Here is an 18,738-nt window from a genome sequence, read left to right as displayed (position 1 = left end):
TTCATGCACTTCCACGAGACACAATTCCCTCCATCAGATCCAAAAGAAGATTTTAAAAAATATGCTTCCATAAAAATCAGGAAGCTTGAGCTTCCTCAGTTAATGTATTTTGTTCTCTTATTCTACAGTGCTCCAGTGTGGTTTCACTTTCACCTATTGATCTGATAGATCCGACCATAAGCAAAAAAGAAGAGAAAGAAACATATGTACATATAGGTGATAAAACAGTCCAACTTGACCCAATATTACCAACCAAATGAAAAGCCTCAAAAATTACCTTGCCAATACATTGCCCTACCCAAGGGCAGTGATGATCAAAACGTTCAACACAGTTGTTGCAAATGGAGCAATGGGAGCAGCGCGGAGGGCGATACAGCATGCAAGTATCACAGTATTTGACCTTCACAGTCATGCCATTGTATGAAACTTCTTTAATACGAGGAAATCGAAGTCTTGGAGTTTGTCCAACACCACCATCATTTGCAACTGCTGATTCATATATCTCTTCTTCAGGAGGATGCAAAGCTCTAGGAACAATTCCAGGATCTTGAGCAGAAGTCAAGAGAAGAAGTACCAATACCTTGATTAAGTTTTATCAGGATAAACTTGTCAACTTTGAGAAGAAAAAATAACGGTGACAAGAGTAAGAAGAACCAAAATTATGGTCCAAATTAACTTGCATACTTGCAGTACCTTTTGTTTTTGTGGGTGGGGGAGAGGGGGAGAGGGGGAGGGGACAGAGAGATCTTAAAGTTTGAAAATAGTTAACCAAAATTTATGATTGCCATTGCAATTGAAATAGCACAAAAGAATCATTTACACGGAGCTTGACATATTCCCTATGAAAGGTGAAACTGTGCAAAATATGGTTAATTTATTATGCAATATTTACAGTGTATGCGAAAGGAAAATAACCATACTTTTCAATGGCTCTTGTCTATTTTCTTGAAAAACTATCTTGGTAGAGGTTGAGAACAGAATGCTATCATATGCTCACAAATGACAAAAATACTGCAAAAAAGTGAATAGACAACCATCCATAAAATGGTAAAAAGATACTAAAAGAATGGCAATTATGGTGGTAGCAGCACTGTCACAAGCACCATAAAAAACAGCAAGTAATAAAAAGATCTTATATGCAACCAACACAGATACGAGTCCAAAAGAAACAAGAAGGTACATGTATCAGTTAGTACACAATATCAGAAAATAAATAACACAAATATAACTTAATAAAGGGAATGATCATCATATGTACGAGAACTAAAAAGCATGCAAAGCCTCAAAGAGGTTCAGCACAATACATTTGCAACATGAATATGTAGCAGTCAGAATGCAGTATAAAATCTCACAATTGTGGACCCACCCGCAAATAATTGGTATTTTAGAATAGTTTGTTCTTGGTCAGGAAAATAACAAATTTATTCATTTAGAACTTTTTGTTGACCCTTTTTTCACATTGGTTCATTAGAGGACCAAGCATCTCTTGTTCGTATGAAAGACCTTCATGTTCATCACGTTTAAAGAGGCAGGAGTTGTGAGATTATTCCTCTTAGAAAACAAAAACAAAAGCTCTTCCCTTTCACGAAATGTGCTTTGGGATTCAATAAACCATTATCTAATCACGCAATTCGAGAAGATATTGGCAGTACCATTGTAGTCATTCAATGGCCATGAAATGTTACAAATAGCATGCACTTTGACAAGTCAGAATTTATTGAGGAACAATAATATCAACTAAGAGACCTTATGATCAATCCTATAGTTAAACCCAAGGTTATAAGTATCGTATCGTTATCCGTATCGGTCGCACCCAAAATAAGATACGTACAGTATTGTATCGTAAAAAATCATAAGTTTTTAATAAAAAAAAATCATGAACATGAGAAAAAAATTTAGCAAAAACTCTAAAAAACTCATAACACATGAAACAATGATGAATTGCATAAAATACAACCATAAATTCACAAATGAAGCATTTATGTCTCTGTGAGCTGCATAAAACATCATCAAACATCAACTATCTCACAAGAATAATGCAAAATATTAAATATCTTGCAATTAAGAACATATCACAAGACTCATACTTTCATATTACATAAACAAAAATATTATGGCAATAGTTGCACTCGATTATCAATCGGTTTTCACTCATTACTTGAGTGCCACATTGCCATGCCGGATCATCTTATGTCATCTTTGTTGGAGGAGTGTGAAGCCTAATTTCTACCTTGATATAAACCCTTAATTTTCGCGGATCCAACTTTGCGGTAAATTGGCGGGGGACAACGGCCCCCTACCCGTAAAGTGAGGGTTCGGGAGCGTCAACCCCTGATGGGAAATTTTTTTGGAAGGTAGTTGTGTAATTTTACTCATAATAGGGATTTTTTACCTTAACCCACTTCCTTGAGTGAAAAAATGGTGGAAATGCACTCTTGAGCAAATTGCAAAAGCCCTCTCCCTTGCGTATGGATCGTGTAATAACTATGATTTTTTTAACGTAAATAATCGAGAATATTTACGTAAGTTTGGATCTTGAAACGATCCACACCCGAGAAATCCGGTCTAAACAGAAGTTGGAGCAATACTAACTCCAAAAAATCGATCCAAGCAAGATTCGGATCGACCAAAACACCAAAAAACTCATTTAACGGTAAGCGGGTCAGAAACATAAGTGGATTTGGATCAAAATCGAAATACCCAAACCCAAAAGGGTATTTAGAAAGAAAGAACAGAAGAATGGGGGTATTTTGGGAAGTGAAAAATAAAAAAGGAAGGAAAAAGTAGAAGAGAAGGGGCAGGATGGGGTTTTCCCATGGAAGGGACCCCTCAGCCCCTTGGGAGCTGCCACGTGACAGCCTCCCCCTTCTCCTTCTCTCTCTCTTCTCTTTAAGTCGACACCCCTCCTTGAGTTCCCTTTTACAAAGGAAACTCTCTCTCTCTTTTCTCTTTTTACTCTCTCTCACTCTCGTCTCTACCACTCTCTCTCACCTCTCTCGTTTTTGCATCTTTTATGAGACCCCCCTCTCTCTCACGCAAACCCTCTCTCTCTCATTTTTTCCTCTCTCATGCAAACTCTCGTCCCTCTCATATGCGCTATCATGCTGCCTCATTGTCGTGTTGTTGAGCATCATTGTCGTGTTGCTGAGCGCCTCCCGCACTAGTTGTCACTGCACTTCGCTGTCGTGCAACAGCCGTTGTCGCTTGCTACTGCTCCCTCTCTACCAAACCTCCTCCGCTTTGGGTGTGCCGAGGTTCGTGCAGCGAAGATTCGAACGTATCCGAACTTAGGACACAACTATAGAGGTACGGTTCCCGACGTCCTTACTAGGTTTCTATTTACGTAGGGTTACGTAAGTAGATATCTGCAAACGGAAATAGAGCAAGCCCTACTCTAATTCTAATGAAACTTTAGAACCTATAAAGGGGTTTTCGTGTACATAAGTAGCTTATAAAGTAAATCTGAGCATGCTAGGGATTTTATAGAGGTTATGTGAGTTTTAATCATTAACTGTGATATGGTTGCATGTGCATGTTTATTGAATTACTGAACTAACCAGAGTTGGGATTGGCGAAAGGGCTATTCAATTTGCATAATCAACCATTAGAAGTGTTTGTTATGAAGGTTGAACTCTTAAACATTAAAAGATAAAATTTGCATATAAACTTATAAAATTTATTATTGTTCATGCGGCACTAAAGCGGGCCCTATTTGTGCTATTGTGGCATATGAATGGGTGAATGGAGATATTTTTGTGTGTGTGCAATTATGGCATACAAAATGATGATATTAATATTGTGTGTATACAATTATGGCATACGAATGAATGAATATGGATGTGATGCATGTTTGCAATTGTTGCAAGGCATGTATGAATGAAAACCATGTAATGCAGTTATGCAAATATGGTGCATGCATTAATGATGAATGGCGACTGTTTGAGGCATGTATGCAAGTATAGCATATGCCTAAATGGTCAAGGTTGTGTTATTGAGCAAACCTATGGTCCTAGAAATGTCCAGGGGCGTGTATGAAAATGAACGAAATGAATGGATGCATGCATTAGAATTTAACTACTTAGGGCAAGTTGCATGCATTAGAAGGCATCTCTTAGGACAGGTCGTGCAGAGATGTGTGATGGATGCTTCAGAAGTGATTTTGATGGGTATTGACTCAAATGATTGCTTCATATGAGAGATTATGCTATTCATGTTTTAATTTGCAAGTATGGCAAATGTGATGTGATACACGGAGTGTATGGTTAAATAGCATGAATTTGATGGGTATTGACCCAAGTGATCGTTTTGTATGCTGAAATTCTGTCATTCATGTTTTAAATCATGCAAGTGTGCTTGATGCATGAGGTGTATGGTTGAATGGCATAAATTTAATGGGTAATGACCCAAGTGCTTGCTTGCTATGTTAAATTTTGACTATTCATGTTTTAAATTTGCAAGTATAGCAAATGTGATGATGCATGAATGATACAATGAATAGCATGAAATTTATGGGTATTGACCCAAGTGCAACTTATGATGATATGATGCATAGTATGTGCATTTACTTTATGAAATGACATGCATTGAGAAAAAGTTCTCGAAAGATAAGAGACTGACACCAGAGTCTGAGACATGTCATCCCTCGAACTGGATTATCATAGTGCACTACTAACGACAAGTATGTATAACTGTATGCTTGAACTAATTGAGAGCATAATTGTATCTTGAATGACATGTATGCATAACTGCATGCATGAATTACTTGAGAGCATAATAGTATGCTTGAATGACATGTATGCATAATTGCAAGAGTGAATTACTTGTGAGCATGATTGTATGCATGAATGGCATGTATGCATAATTGTATGCTTAAGTTAAATGTGAGTTTGAGTTTATGTGTGGATCACTTGTATGCATAAGTTACAGGTACACATGATAATATATTTGATTTAGATGTGCGCATAAAGGTATGCATAAATTATATGCTTATGTACACATAAAAGTATACATAAATAGTATGTTTAAGTACGCGTAAAGGTATGTGTAAATTGTATGTTATGTACGCATAAAGGTATATGCACAAATTGCATGTTAGATGTACGCATAAAGGTATGCATGAATTGCATGTCATAGGTACAGATAAATGCATGTGTGAATTGTATGCAACAACTATGCATGACTATATGCTTAGATCATCACAAGATGATATAAGGTTACATAAGTTAAATCGTAATTTGTTCTGTTTACCAATATGGTTACGTATTGTGCATTCTAGAGACCTAGTAAGGGTATGCAAAATTGTGTTGAGACACGATGTGCCTTATGCTCTGTATTTTACGCTTTTCAGATCCACGTGCGTAGGCAGGCGGATGTCACAACATATAGAGACTTCAAGGTTTTTGGAACGGACTTAACTGTATTGCTTCTGTCATTATCATTTGGTTGTAAACTATGAAATTTCATTTATGCAATAAATGAAATTTATTTTGATATGTTGTGTTGTAAATGGTTTAAGTGGTTTGATTCTAAATTTGTCACGTGTCCAAGTTTGGGGGTAGTTTTGAAATGATTCGATAAGACTTTCATTGTGTTCGAAAAGAATTGTACAAAAAAAAATAGATTTTCAGATTTTGAGTTGGGGCGTGACAGATCGCCCCTCAAATCGCTCTCACGACTCCTAGGGTGGGTGGATACCCCTTTAATGGACTGTAGACAAATGAGGAAGTCGGCCCTCAAGAGGTCTTTAAAACGCAAAAGATAAAAAACAAGTTTCAGCCATTTTTAAAGGGCGTCGATATTGGATCGTACAATACACTTTGTATCGTATGATACGGTATAATATGGGCTTGTATCGTATGATACAGATATGATACGCACTTGTATCACGATACGAGTGCGTATCGTATCGATATTCCTCATAGTAATGATATGTATCATATTGTATCGTACCATATGTACAACATTGGTTAAACCTGTCAAGGACCCTCCATCCCAAGGGAAAAAAAAGATAAAATTTGTTACTACAAGGTTTGACATATGTACATTTATGCATGTATGTACAAAACTACAAATGTAAACAAAGGCTACCAAAAGCACTACCTACATTGGGATGTGAACTTTCAAACCAAAAGACAAAGCACTTCTACAGTGCAAGGGAAGTCATTGCGAAACAGGAAATTAACTCCCCATTCATGGGGAATTATTTGGAGTAAAGAGTATTTCCACTTTGGGAAAATTCCATTTAGGGGCCAATCTTTTGGCCCTAATTCCAAAAATGGGCCTCATGTTTCTAAATTTCATGATATGGCCATTGTTTTCCTGGAAACTGTTAAACAGGGGCTCACCTTTATTATTGCTTATAACTCAAGTTAAATCATAAGTCAAATTACAATAATACCCTTCAAAATCAAACATTTAAAATATGTACCCTTTTCTTTCTTATGAGGATGAATAAGTATTTTTCAATTTCAAAGGACAGTACAGGAAACCACAAAGAATCATGTTTTCCAAGATGATGGATGTTGATCTGAGATCCTTATTTGACAGTTTCTAGGAAACCTATGGCCCATTTCAGGAATTTCAAAAAAGTAAGTTCCAGTTTTTGAATTATGGGCAAAAGGTTGGCCCTAAATGGAATTACCCCTCCAACTTTTAATCGCAAAACTGAGCCATATATCTTATTTCATTTCAATTAATTTAATAAAATTTCATACAGAACACGAGTGTTTTAGCAATCCAAGCTATTAGGAAGAGACGTGCATTAAAAGTTATACAGTTATACTTATATCAGCACTACATAAAAACCTATTTTTTCTACAAGGATATGGTTACTATGGTTGGGCTGATCAAGAATCATCATTCTAGAGTTACAGATTATTATTTATTTGTTCTTATCATAGTCACCATAAGCGCTTAGAATAAGGATGAATCCTAATTCCTAGAAAGCAGGAAGCAGACACATTCAGGAATCCAAAATTTCCAGCAAGAATCGGATTCAGTCACGGGAATCCTGAATTCCATTCATGTCAAATTTGGAAGTTAGATTTTGTTTTGTAAAATGATAGTGATGTAAGTACGACACTATTTGGATGTTTAGATTCTTTTTGTAAATTTTGAGATAATATGAATGTATCATGTTATTACTTCATAAGTTGTATTTTAGATGAAATAAATCAAAGATTTTCTACTTTACATAGGCACAATATCACATTATAGGTATGAATCTATAAAACACTTTCCACCCTTAGTTTTTTTTTTAATTGTTCAAAAGTATCACATAGTAGCTAAAGCATGTTGTTAGGCTTACTTGAAGTAGATTTGCAATATACGTGATAGAGTATGCATAATTTGCTGGACAAATTCTTTATTCTTTCACATACTAGAAGACTTCGCTTGAAAAAGAAAATGACCCATACTAATGGATTCAAATCCATAACCATGGGTTCCAATGAACAAGCTCATGTATCACTTGCCAACGAGGTTCTATCAATTAGTATTTATACAAAAGAAGTCAATTATAGACACTAACACAATTAGATCAGCTTTTCATAGACAAATGATTTATGTGGGATCCTTTTCTATCAGATAGGAAGGGTTTGATGCAGAGCAGGATGGACCCGGACCCATACAGCCTGACCCAGGCAGTGGACCGGATTTGCACCACGGGATTGGGGATCAGACCCAAGTAGTGGATCCGATCCAGGTTCCCGTACCGAGACGCAGGGAAGAGGTCCCTCTGCGTACCTACTCCAGACGAGCATAGAGAGTACAGGCCGGGGCACCCCCGATCCAGCAGCACTCAGGAGTTGTCTCGGGTCTGGGACCGGATCCGAGACCCGGATCCAGCTGAAGCCTTTAAAAGACCCTCCTAGGGTTGTGTGCAGGGATAGAGAGATTTTTTTCTGAAGAATAGCAGCAGCCTTTATTTTCAGAATTGTTTTCTTCTTCCAGTTTTTTCCCATTTTCTTTATTCCTTTTCACTGTTTGTTCCTTTTTTTTATATTCATTCCATTGTTCATTGAAGTTGATATTGAAATAAAGTAAAGCCTCATCGTTTTCGGTGGGCATTCTTATTCCATTCTGCCCAATGCACGACCGTGAGGGTCGTGCCTTCAACCGTCGTCGTCAAGAACACGTGAAGGCTGGTACCTCGCTGCATCAAAGTGGTATCAGAGCATTAGGGTTCCTCCATCGTCAGAGCATGTCTCATGATGCGAGGAACGATCCAGCAAGTGGAACGGAGCGGGGGGACACCGGCAACAAAGATCCAATGGCGCAGATGATGGCCATAGATGGTGGCCATGATGACCAAGGTTCAAGAGTGCATGACACGAGTAAGTAAAGATGTAGCCGGTCTGTCGAAGCGCATGGATGGGGTCGAGGCGCGGATGGGTGCTCTTGAATCAAAGATCGATGCGCACACGATGCCATCGAACCAGTCAGGCGAGCGTGCGATTACCCCTGCTGACAATACCGCCATCGATCCAGCCCGGTTGACGCTCCAGCACGTTGCGCGGCGAGGGGGCGCTAAGGGGACCCTGCACAGGGATGCAGGTTGCGGCAGCCTTCCCCATCCGATAAACCCCCTCCATCACGAACCAGCAGCGACTGTGGTTCACCCAGATCCGGGTACCCTCCAACTGAACCATCAAAGTGGTACGCCCCATCGCTCGGGTGTACCCCAGCCGTGGCAGCAGGTCCCCGTGACTGCATCGCAGGCCGGGCCTGGTCTGCAGGAACCCAGCGTCACGCCGGGTCCTGCCGCAGGTCTGGGCTTATGGCCTCGCGCCATGGGGGCTGCGCCACAAAGCAGGTCGGATCTGCAGGGCCCCAGCGTCACGCTGGGCCTTGTTGCAGATCTGAGTGCGTTTGTTCGACCCAGAAAGGAATTAGCCTCCCCCCTTGAACCCGTGCGTGGGAGCCATAAGGCAGCAAACCCACGAGCGGGAGCAGGGGGACCCGTGTGGACGGGTCCGGACCCGAGAGGGTCCAGACCTGAGTTTGTGAAAACGGGGCCCGAGCCCGGGTCTCGAGGACCATCCTTTGGGTCCCAGAGAGCGGGTCCGAGTCTCAAAGCCCCTTACCAGACTTACCCAGTTGGGTTTGGTTCGAGGTTCGCCCCGAATCAGGCCCAACCCTTTAGTTTTGACCCACAAAATGGATCGAATGCCGACCCAAACTTGTATCAAACCTGGATGGAGCTCCAGTTTGAATTTGAGCCGGGTCAAAACCAGACCCATCTTGTTATAGATCAAGGATCGAGTTTGAACCAGGCCTCCTTACACCACAACTCGATCCATGATCCTACCTATCCCATTCTGGGTCCGACGAGCAGTTTAGGACTTGGCCCGATCCAGATCCAATAGGGTAAATCATCCCAATATTGTCCAAACCAGACTCAATACCCTTACCAACACCCAAACATGAACCAACCCATTAACCCATCCCCGATCTAGAACCACATATCATACCCAATCCACTACCTCTACCCTAATCCAACCCATAACTTAGGCCCATGTTATCCTGTTCTTACCCACCTAGAGCCCGATACCTAGCAAGTTTGTCCACCTTTTGTAGGACCTCCTGTCATACCGGCGCCACAATGCCGGCCACAGATGGCGCCCGCCCATGGGCAAGACAGACCGAGGCAGAATCAGCAGGGACCGGCGTGACCTAAGCGCCGACCACATGTCGTTAGAGTTCGTCAGCACCAGCGTCCAGGCGAGTAGTATCGCACAGAGGGTGATGAAGTAGTGTTGGACAACGACGCTTTCTGGAACGAGTATCCCGCAGGAATGGTGGAGACTCGTCAGCAGAGAGCACCAGAGCACCCCTCCACATATGGGGTGAAGTTAGACCTTCCAGAGTTCACAGGACGATTCGATGCGGAGCAGTTCTTCGATTGGTCTTATGTCGTCCAGTTCTTCTTCGACTACCACACTGTCACTGAGCACCACCATGTCTCCCTAGCCTCTACTCGGTTGAGGGGCCTAACGCAGACATGGTGGGTTGAGCTACAGAGGTCGCGGGAACGGCAGGGGCTAGGGCGCGTACAGACTTGGGAGGAGATGCAGAGGTTAATGCAGTTTAAGTTCGTGTCGTCAGATCACGTTGAGAGGGCCTACAAGGAGTACATTACCTTGCGTCAAGGCACCCGAACTGTGGCGGAGTACACTGCAGAGTTCCATCGCCTATCCCTGCGAGTGCAGAACGAGGAGACCGCCAGCAGGTCACGAGGTATGTTTCTGGTCTTCGTCCTGCTATCTCTGATGATTTCAGTTGTGTCACAGTCGAGACATTAGATAAGGCAAGCAGTTACGCCATGAATGTTGAGGAAAAGTTGAAAAAGAGGCAGGAGTATAGGACCTCTCGTAGTGACCAGTCCAGTCGACCCAGGTCGAGTTTTCCAACCAGGGGAGCAAGCTCCCCTAGGAAGGAGGACTCAAAGTCCACCCCTAGAGCAGACCCTAGCAAACCTGACCAGTCTGGACCCGCGTACAATACCAGGTCCAAAGCCAAACCTAGTGAGTCTACCATCCGTTGTTTTAGGTGTCAGGAGTTAGGACATGTCGCATCTAAGTGCCCCACTGTAAACAAGAACACCCATCTTGTTGAGGGTATTATTGAGTCAGCATCCGAGAGTGAGAGTGAGTCATTGGTTGAGGACGAGGATGAGAGGGAAGTCGTAGAGTTCGACGGCAATGTCGAAAATTTATTGTCCATCCGTCATGTTTTGACCGCACCCCGTGAGTCGACCCCTGCAAAATGGCTGTGAAACAACATTTTTAGAACATGTTGCAACTGTGAGGGTCACGCGTGTGATGTTATTATCGACACGGGTGCGTGTGAGAATATGGTGTCCGAGAGCGTTGTGTCCACCTTGAACCTAAAAACGGAGAAGTTGTCCCAACCTTATAAGATGGCATGATTCAAGAAGGGAAACGAGGTCCCTCTCACCCAGCGTTGTCTAGTTCTGTTCTCCATGAGGGAGCATTACCACGATGAGGTGTGGTGTGATGTAGCCCCTATGAATGCATGTCACATCCTTTTGGGACGTCCCTGGCAGTTTAACCGCAAGACTATTCATGATGATCGTAGGAACACGTACTCCTTTGTTTTTAAGGGCCATAAGATAGTCCTTCTCCCCATCAAGGAGACCGGTTTTCCCACAGTGGATAAGCCTGAGCGAGTTCCCCGGCTTGCAGGTCTATCCTATCGGTCTTTCTCGAGTCATTGTTGGGAGGATGGTTATTGTTATGCCCCGGTGGCTAAGTCGTCGATGAGCACGCCCCTACCCGTTCCTGCGGACATCGCGCCCCTTATCAAGGAGTTTCGCGATATTATGTCAGATGACCTCCCAGATGGCCTACCTTCCACGTGAGTAGTGCAGCATGTGATTGATTTTGTTCCAGGGTTGAGTCTCCCTAACCTCCCCGCGTATCGCATGAACCCATCCGAGCATGCTGAGTTGTTGAGGCAGGTCCAGGAGCTACTGCAAAAGGGATTTATCCGCGAGAGTGTGAGCCCATGTGCAATACCCGCCCTGCTCACCCCCAAGAAGATGGGTCCATGCGCATGTGCGTAGATAGTCGAGCAATCAATCGCATTACTGTCAAATATCGTTTTCCCATCCTTCGTTTGGACGACATGTTGGCTGGTGCCTCTATTTTCTCCAAAATTGATTTAAAAAGTGGGTACCACCAAATCCGTATCCGGGAGGGGGATGAGTGGAAAACGGCATTTAAGACACGTGATGGATTGTATGAGTGGTTAGTCATGCCATTTGGGTTATCTAATGGCCCAAGTACTTTCATGAATATGATGACCCAAGTGTTGCGTTCTTGTATAGGGAAGTTTGTCGTTGTATACTTTGATGATATTTTGATTTATAGCTAGTCCTTGTCTGATCATTTGAGTCACCTGCGTCAGGTCTTAGAGATTTTAAAGAGAGAAAAATTGTATGTCAATGCCAAAAAGTGTGAGTTTATGACGTCCAGTGTCGTGTTCTTAGGTTTTATTGTGTCATCTGATAGAGTTAAGGCAGATCCCGCGAAGGTCCGTGCGATTGTAGATTGGCCTACCCCAAAGACTATAGGAGAGATCCGTAGTTTCCACGGGTTAGCCACTTTTTACCAACGTTTTGTGAGAAATTTCAGCACCCTCATAGCCCCTATCACGGAGTGCCTAAAGGGTACTAGTTTCCATTGGACGCCTGCTGCAGGAAAGGCCTTTACGATTATCAAAGATAAAATGACTAGTGCCCCTGTCTTAGCCCTTCCTGATTTTAGTGCAGTCTTTGGGGTTGAGTGTGATGCCTCTAAAGTGGGGATTGGCACAGTCTTGAGTCAGAACCGCAAACCCGTTGCTTTCTTTAGTGATAAGCTGACTCAGGTCAGGTACCAATATTCCACTTATGATGTCGAGTTTTATGCCGTGGTACAAGCCCTTCGTTATTGGAGGCATTATCTTATTTATAAAGAGTTTGTCTTGTACACGGATCATGAGGCTTTGAAGTATCTGAATAGTCAGAAGAAGTTGAGTGCTCGTCATGCCAAGTGGGTCAATTTCTTGCAAGAGTACACCTTCACGATTCGCCATCAGTCTGGTACTCTGAACAAGGTAGTTGACGCTCTTAGCAGGAAGAACAGTCTTCTGATGACTATGTCAGTGCAGGTCATTGAGTTCGAGCAGTGTAAGGAGTTGTACTCGACGGATCCGAATTTCCAGCAAGTCTGGGAAGGGTGTCTCTCCTCTGATCACAAAGTCGACCCATGATTTAGTATCCATAACGGTTACCTCTTTCACGATAACAAGTTATGTGTGTCTGATTTCTCTCTGAGACTTCAATTGATTTTCGAGTTACATGAAGGGGGACTAGCTGGGCATTTTGGACATGATAAGACGTTCGCTCTGTTGGATGAACGCTACTTTTGGCCCAAAATGTGCAAAGATGTTGTCAAGTTTATTCAAAGTTGTAGAGTGTGTCAAGTGTCTAAGGGGCATCGTCAGAATAGTGGTATGTATACTCCGTTACCCATTCCTCAACGTCCCTGGGAGCATGTGTCAATGGATTTTATTGTGGGTCTTCCCAAAACCCCGCGTCGTTTTTATTCAATTTTGGTCGTTGTTGACCGGTTCTCCAAAATGGCTATTTTTGTCCCGTGTAAGCGAACCACCGACGCCTCATTAGTAGCTTCCTATTACTTCAAGGACGTGGCCCGCTTTCATGGTTTACCTCACACAATTACTTTGAATCATGACACGCGTTTTATGAGCCATTTTTGGAAGTCGTTATGGGCCTTGTTGAAGACCAAGCTTCAGTTCAGTAGTGCTTACCACCCTCAAACAGATGGCCAAACCGAAGTTGCCAACTGCACCTTAGGAAACCTGTTACGGAGTCTAGTGGGGGAGAATGTCAAAACTTGGGACCTAGTATTACCTCAAGCCGAGTTCGCATATAACAGCTCCATCAACCGGTCTACAGGCAAATCTCTGTTCCAAGTGGTTTATGGTCGGTCACCCACCCATGTAGTAGACCTAGCACCTGTGTCTAGTATCTCAGACCCAGCCCCAGACGCATTTGATGCCATCGAGTAAATGCGCGATATCCACAGACAGGTCCGAGCCAAACTTGTTGAAAACTATAAAGCCAATAAAGCTTTCGTGGACCAAGGTCGTCGAGATGTCCAGTTCCAAGTCGGTCAATTAGTATGGGTTTACCTGCGTCCCGAGCATTTTCCAGTAGGCACCTATGGCAAGTTGAGTTCTAAGAAGTATGGTCCTTTTAAGATTCTTAAGCGGTTGGGCCCTAATGCCTACCTCATTGACCTACCCGATATTGGCACATTTCTCCTATATTCAATGTGTCTAATCTATATGCTTACTGTGGAGACAACAAGTCGTCAGAGCCGACTTCTTCCCAACCAGGGGAGAATGATGCAGAGCAGGATGAACCCGGACCCATACAGCCTTACCCAGGCAGTGGACCGGATTTGCACCATGGGATTGGGGATCGGACCCAAGTAGTGGATCCGATCCAGGTTCCCGTACCGAGACGCAGGGAAGAGGTCCCTCTGCGTACCTACTCCAGACGAGCACAGAGAGTAAAGGCCGGGACACCCCCGATCCAATAGCACTCAGGAGTTGTCTCGGGTCCGGGACCGGATCCGAGACTCGGATCCAGCTAAAGCCTTTAAAAGACCCTCCTAGGGTTGCGTGCAAGGATAGAGAGATTTTTTTATGAAGAATAGCAGCAGCCTTTATTTTCAAAATTGTTTTCTTCTTCCAGTTTTTTCCCATTTTCTTTATTCCTTTTCACTGTTTGTTCCTTTTTTTTATATTCATTCCATTGTTCATTGAAGTTGGTATTGAAATAAAGTAAAGCCTCATTGTTTTCGGTGGGCGTTCTTATTCCATTCTGCCCAACGCACGACCGTGAGGGTCGTGCCTTCAACCGCCGTCGTCAATAACACGTGAAGGCCGGTACCTCGCTGCATCAGGGTTGTTGCACCAAATGTACTTAAATAATTTCTCCATAGATTAGACTCTATATCTATCTATAAGAAGAAGAAATCATGTAAGGGGACTCTATTATTTCAAAGTGTGGTGTTCAAATTAAGCTTATTAAGTTGTTGATTTTAAATATTTGGTACTTATATGAATGTATATTTGTGCATTATTTTCTTAAGTGATATAGATATTTTTTAATAGAATAATATAATTAATGATTCTGATCTTCATTTCTTAAAAGTCCATCAATTTGTTAGTATCGCTTCCTACTCGTTTCCCACTTCCCAACTCCGCTAAAGATTTAAAATGACCGCCTTCTGATTCTAATTCTCATACTGCTCCTTGTTTTCGATTCCCACTCTGCAACTATAAATCCCATTTGACAATAACACCCTATCAAGCTGCATCATCAAAACATTGTAAAGGAAATCAATTTCTTACTCGTTCAATGGAGAACATTAGGTAGCAAAGTGGTTATCAGTTTTTAAGTTTGAAGTAATCACCCATGTTAATCACATCCTAACTCATTCTAGCAATGCCTGGTGCATTTTTTCCCACTGGCAGTGAACATTTAACTATGTGGGACTCAGCATTACCCTTATTTTGCCAGCCTCTTTATATATATATATATATATATATAATATATATATATATATATATCCCTCTTCTACCCTTAAATATTATGAGTAAAATGTTCCAGGAATGAGTTAAAAGGAAAACAGTATGTCTGCCCTTGCACATGGTGAAAGAGCCAGTGGCTGTAGTAAGGTTTTAAAATAAACTTCAGAATCGATTGTAGTTACTAGAACTTCCTAATATATCTTGGAGGTGAACAGGAAGAGCTTCTTAATGTCAAGGTATGCCTCATATACCTCTAAATTGCTTGTTGACCTAAATGGCAACTCTTGAGCATTAGTGTTTTTCTCGCATATATCAAGAGTTCTAGCCTCAAGTAATCATCACTTCAATTAAATGATGGTTGCACTGTATTCCTTCATGTTCAAGATTGAAAGTCCCAAAAGATAGCCTAGAGCCAGCAATATAAAATCTTACTTTCATCCCCACCCCCTCCCCCCACAATAAAAAAAAACTCAAGTAACTAGAAATTGTGAATGACTTCAAGCATGTTTTAAATGAAATCATATACTTAAACCAGAGAAGAAAAAAACATAAACACTACAAGTAACAACAAGATTCCATCACCACAACAAATTGCTGTTAAGAGAACTTGGCCAGGAACAATAAAAAACAGACCCACAAAATGTGATCTCCAAAGGATCTAGAAGGTGAAAAGCAATTGTTCACATGAAAAATATTTCTTTCAATCACCAAAATGAGTAAACGAGGGAAAGAAAGACTAACATAGATTGTGAAGACTATGGTTACCACCAGAATCGCATAACCAGCATTGTATGTAGGAAATTTGTGTAGAAGACTTCTTGCAACAAATACACAAAAGAACACCACAGGGACAACAATAAGTGATATGGTGATAAATAGAGATCTAACATCAGGTCCAAATATTAACTTCCCACCCAAGAAAAATGTCTGCAGAAATGCAAAATGCAAACAAAAAATTAGTTCCGGTTAAAACAATTCAAAAATAATTAGCCTGATTGAAAGAAAACTGCTCCCATGAGCTAAACATAACGAAAATGCTACAAAAGGAAATTCATACGCACCAAGCCTTTCCTCTTTTCAAAGCTGCTATCCATTAATATGCACAACAAGAATTTCAATACTATTTTGGTAGGGAAGGACGAATTGTGATGAACAAAATTTAAATTCAAGTAGGAGAAAAGGCAACACATTGCAGATATCTAATATTGGTTCTTCTAGATGTAGTCTTTTTTTTTTTCTTATTACATTTATCTCGGTAACGTCCTTTTCTTTTTTTGAGACAAATCCTTGTCAAGTTGTCATACACTTCATAGTATTTAGCTGTTCAATTTGCATTCCATGCATCGAGTTGTGTATAATGAGGATAAACTTAACCCTTGTGCTTTTCAAGGCAAGTTCAAATCATAAACGTGTCAAAAAAACACCGAGGCTATGGAGGTTTTCCAAATGACTAAAAATCATATTGATTTGTGGGTAATATATACATAAGATTTCCACTGTATAATGCAATCCTGCAGGCTCTAAAGCAACTCTACAGCAAATTACTGTCATGTTATATGAGGCAATCGTCTAAACCACATGATCACACAGACAAGTACACAAGCACAAACACATGTCCATGCATTCTGCATGTACGTTAGTATGAACAATAATTCAGGCCATGAAACTCAACACAATGGCAATAAAATGTAAAATGCTTCACTGCAAACTTCACTTTACATCATCATTTCACCATTACGAATAACACTTAAAAAATCAAACTACTAATTCAAACAGATTTAAAAGTATTCTCACCAAGCAATACGATTAGGGGGTGTTTGGATGCTCCCACTATCCAAAAAAAGTAAGATAAGCTCGGAATTTGGATTATTCTCCAGAAAGCAATTTGGTGTTTGATGGACCCACTAATCCAGAAAAAAGCAGGATAACCTGGGAATCTGCATTGTACCCCCGAATGCACTTTCCCAACTTATACCACCTATCTGGAAAAGTGGGCACATCCAAACACCCACCAAGAGACTAAATCAAATAATCCACAGAAAACTGGGAACTATAAACAACCAAAAACACATCCAACACTTAAAAGAGCATAAAACAAGAATTAATCTCAGGTAAAAGGCAGTAGAGAGAGTCACTACATTGTTCGCCTTCCAACTCTGAAACACGACGCCGTCCATCGGGCTACTCGGGGCCGCCAACTCCATTCAGAACTAAAACCACTCCCTCAATTCCGACACCTCCGAAGCCCGTCAACATCTCGCCGCTTCCGATCCATTCCCCGCCAAACTCCCAGAAAAAACCACCATAATTCAACCCACCAAACGCCAGAACCGCTACAACCCTACAGAAAAAACCCTAGCACTTACAAAAACTCCACCTCCAGAGAACCATCCCATGAGTCAGGCTCTTCCGCATCAAACACAATAACTAACGAACAAAATGCCCTGTGGCATCAACCGAGTACCAAAATCACACCGTCGAAAACCCCAAAAAACGAACCAATTTTTTTCCAAGGAAAACAAAACCCTCCCAGATTTTCCAATGTAAAAGAGAGTAGCCAAACCCTAGGAAACCTCCTGGACTATGTTCCACAGAGAAGGGAAAATTTAGGCACTGAAGAACGTATGACCAACAAGGAGAAGTGATTCAGTTTGGGAAAGAGTTCAGTGGGTGTGATGGAAATGGATTTTGGGGCTCACTGAGAGATTTTTTTTCTAGTGAAAAGGAGGAAAAAAAAAGGGGGTTGCAGTTTTTCAGAGGAGAAAAAAGGGAAGGTTCGAAGTGTAGATTCGAGTCGAGGAGGCTCGGTGTTGTACGGCCACCCCACAGAGAAGAGAGAGAATGATGTGGATACCGAGGGAGCAGAAAAAAAAGGGAAGATTGGAATGATCGAGGGGCGGTGTCACTTTTTCTTTTTTTTCCCTTTTTTGGGGGCGGGCTGGAAAGGATTAAATGCAATTGCTAAATATTGATTTCCTTTAAAATAATAATAATAATAATTAAATAATAATAACAAAATTAACAATTGCTAAATATTGCCACAATAAGTTTTTTCAGTTTACACTTTGCTAACTGTAATTAAAGGCTGAAAACGGGTTGGATACGGGCTGGATTTTATTAAATTCGAATCTGAGTCTAAACCGTATAATGTAGATCTGAATCTGGATGTCGATCAGATCCTATATGGTAGTTTGAAACAGGGCACCAAATATGTGGGAATACTCTTTTTTTTTTTTGTGTGTGTGTGTGTGTGTGTGTGTGGGGGGGGGGGGGGGGGGGGCATGGAAAAATTGAAACCAGATTGGAGTTTGATCGGATTTCAAATAGATCTGAACAAAAATACCAATCTGAATCCAAAAGCAATCTTATTTTAGCAAATATGAAACTGATTGGAATCCGTTTTTGGATCCTATTATCGGGATCCGAGCCTAAAAGTAATGTGTCTGATTCGGATCGAATAACTGATTAAACTGATCCATTTGCTGCTATATAATAAAGAAGTAAGTAATTTACAACAGCCCGCCTGACTTATTTACAAAATGTGTGCATTTCAATTGTTATGTTTTGCTGCTTGCTTTTATAATTCATGTTCAAAAGACTTCGATGGTT

General features: G+C 41.4%; 1 protein-coding gene across 2 annotated transcripts in view; it reads right to left on the bottom strand.

Moving 5' to 3' along the window:
- Nucleotides 1-17,997, bottom strand: part of LOC149817787 (protein S-acyltransferase 8-like) — a 40,620-nt gene extending 22,623 nt beyond the window's left edge. For both annotated transcript variants that reach the window (XM_089985896.1, XM_089985897.1), the window contains exons 1-3: nucleotides 17,268-17,997; nucleotides 15,871-16,056; nucleotides 278-580 (exon numbers count right to left, since the gene is read on the bottom strand). In XM_089985896.1, coding sequence (XP_089842022.1) covers nucleotides 278-580; nucleotides 15,871-16,056; nucleotides 17,268-17,333 — 555 coding nt within the window. In that variant the 5' untranslated portion in view covers nucleotides 17,334-17,997. The remainder of the gene's footprint in view (nucleotides 1-277; nucleotides 581-15,870; nucleotides 16,057-17,267) is intronic.
- Between the last annotated feature and the right edge of the window lie 741 nt (nucleotides 17,998-18,738).

The sequence above is a fragment of the Nuphar pumila genome, chromosome 13 (assembly GCF_984573655.1).
Source record: "Nuphar pumila chromosome 13, dmNupPumi1.hap1.1, whole genome shotgun sequence".
Lineage (NCBI taxonomy): Eukaryota > Viridiplantae > Streptophyta > Magnoliopsida > Nymphaeales > Nymphaeaceae > Nuphar > Nuphar pumila.
This window is presented reverse-complemented; position numbering and strand designations above follow the sequence as displayed.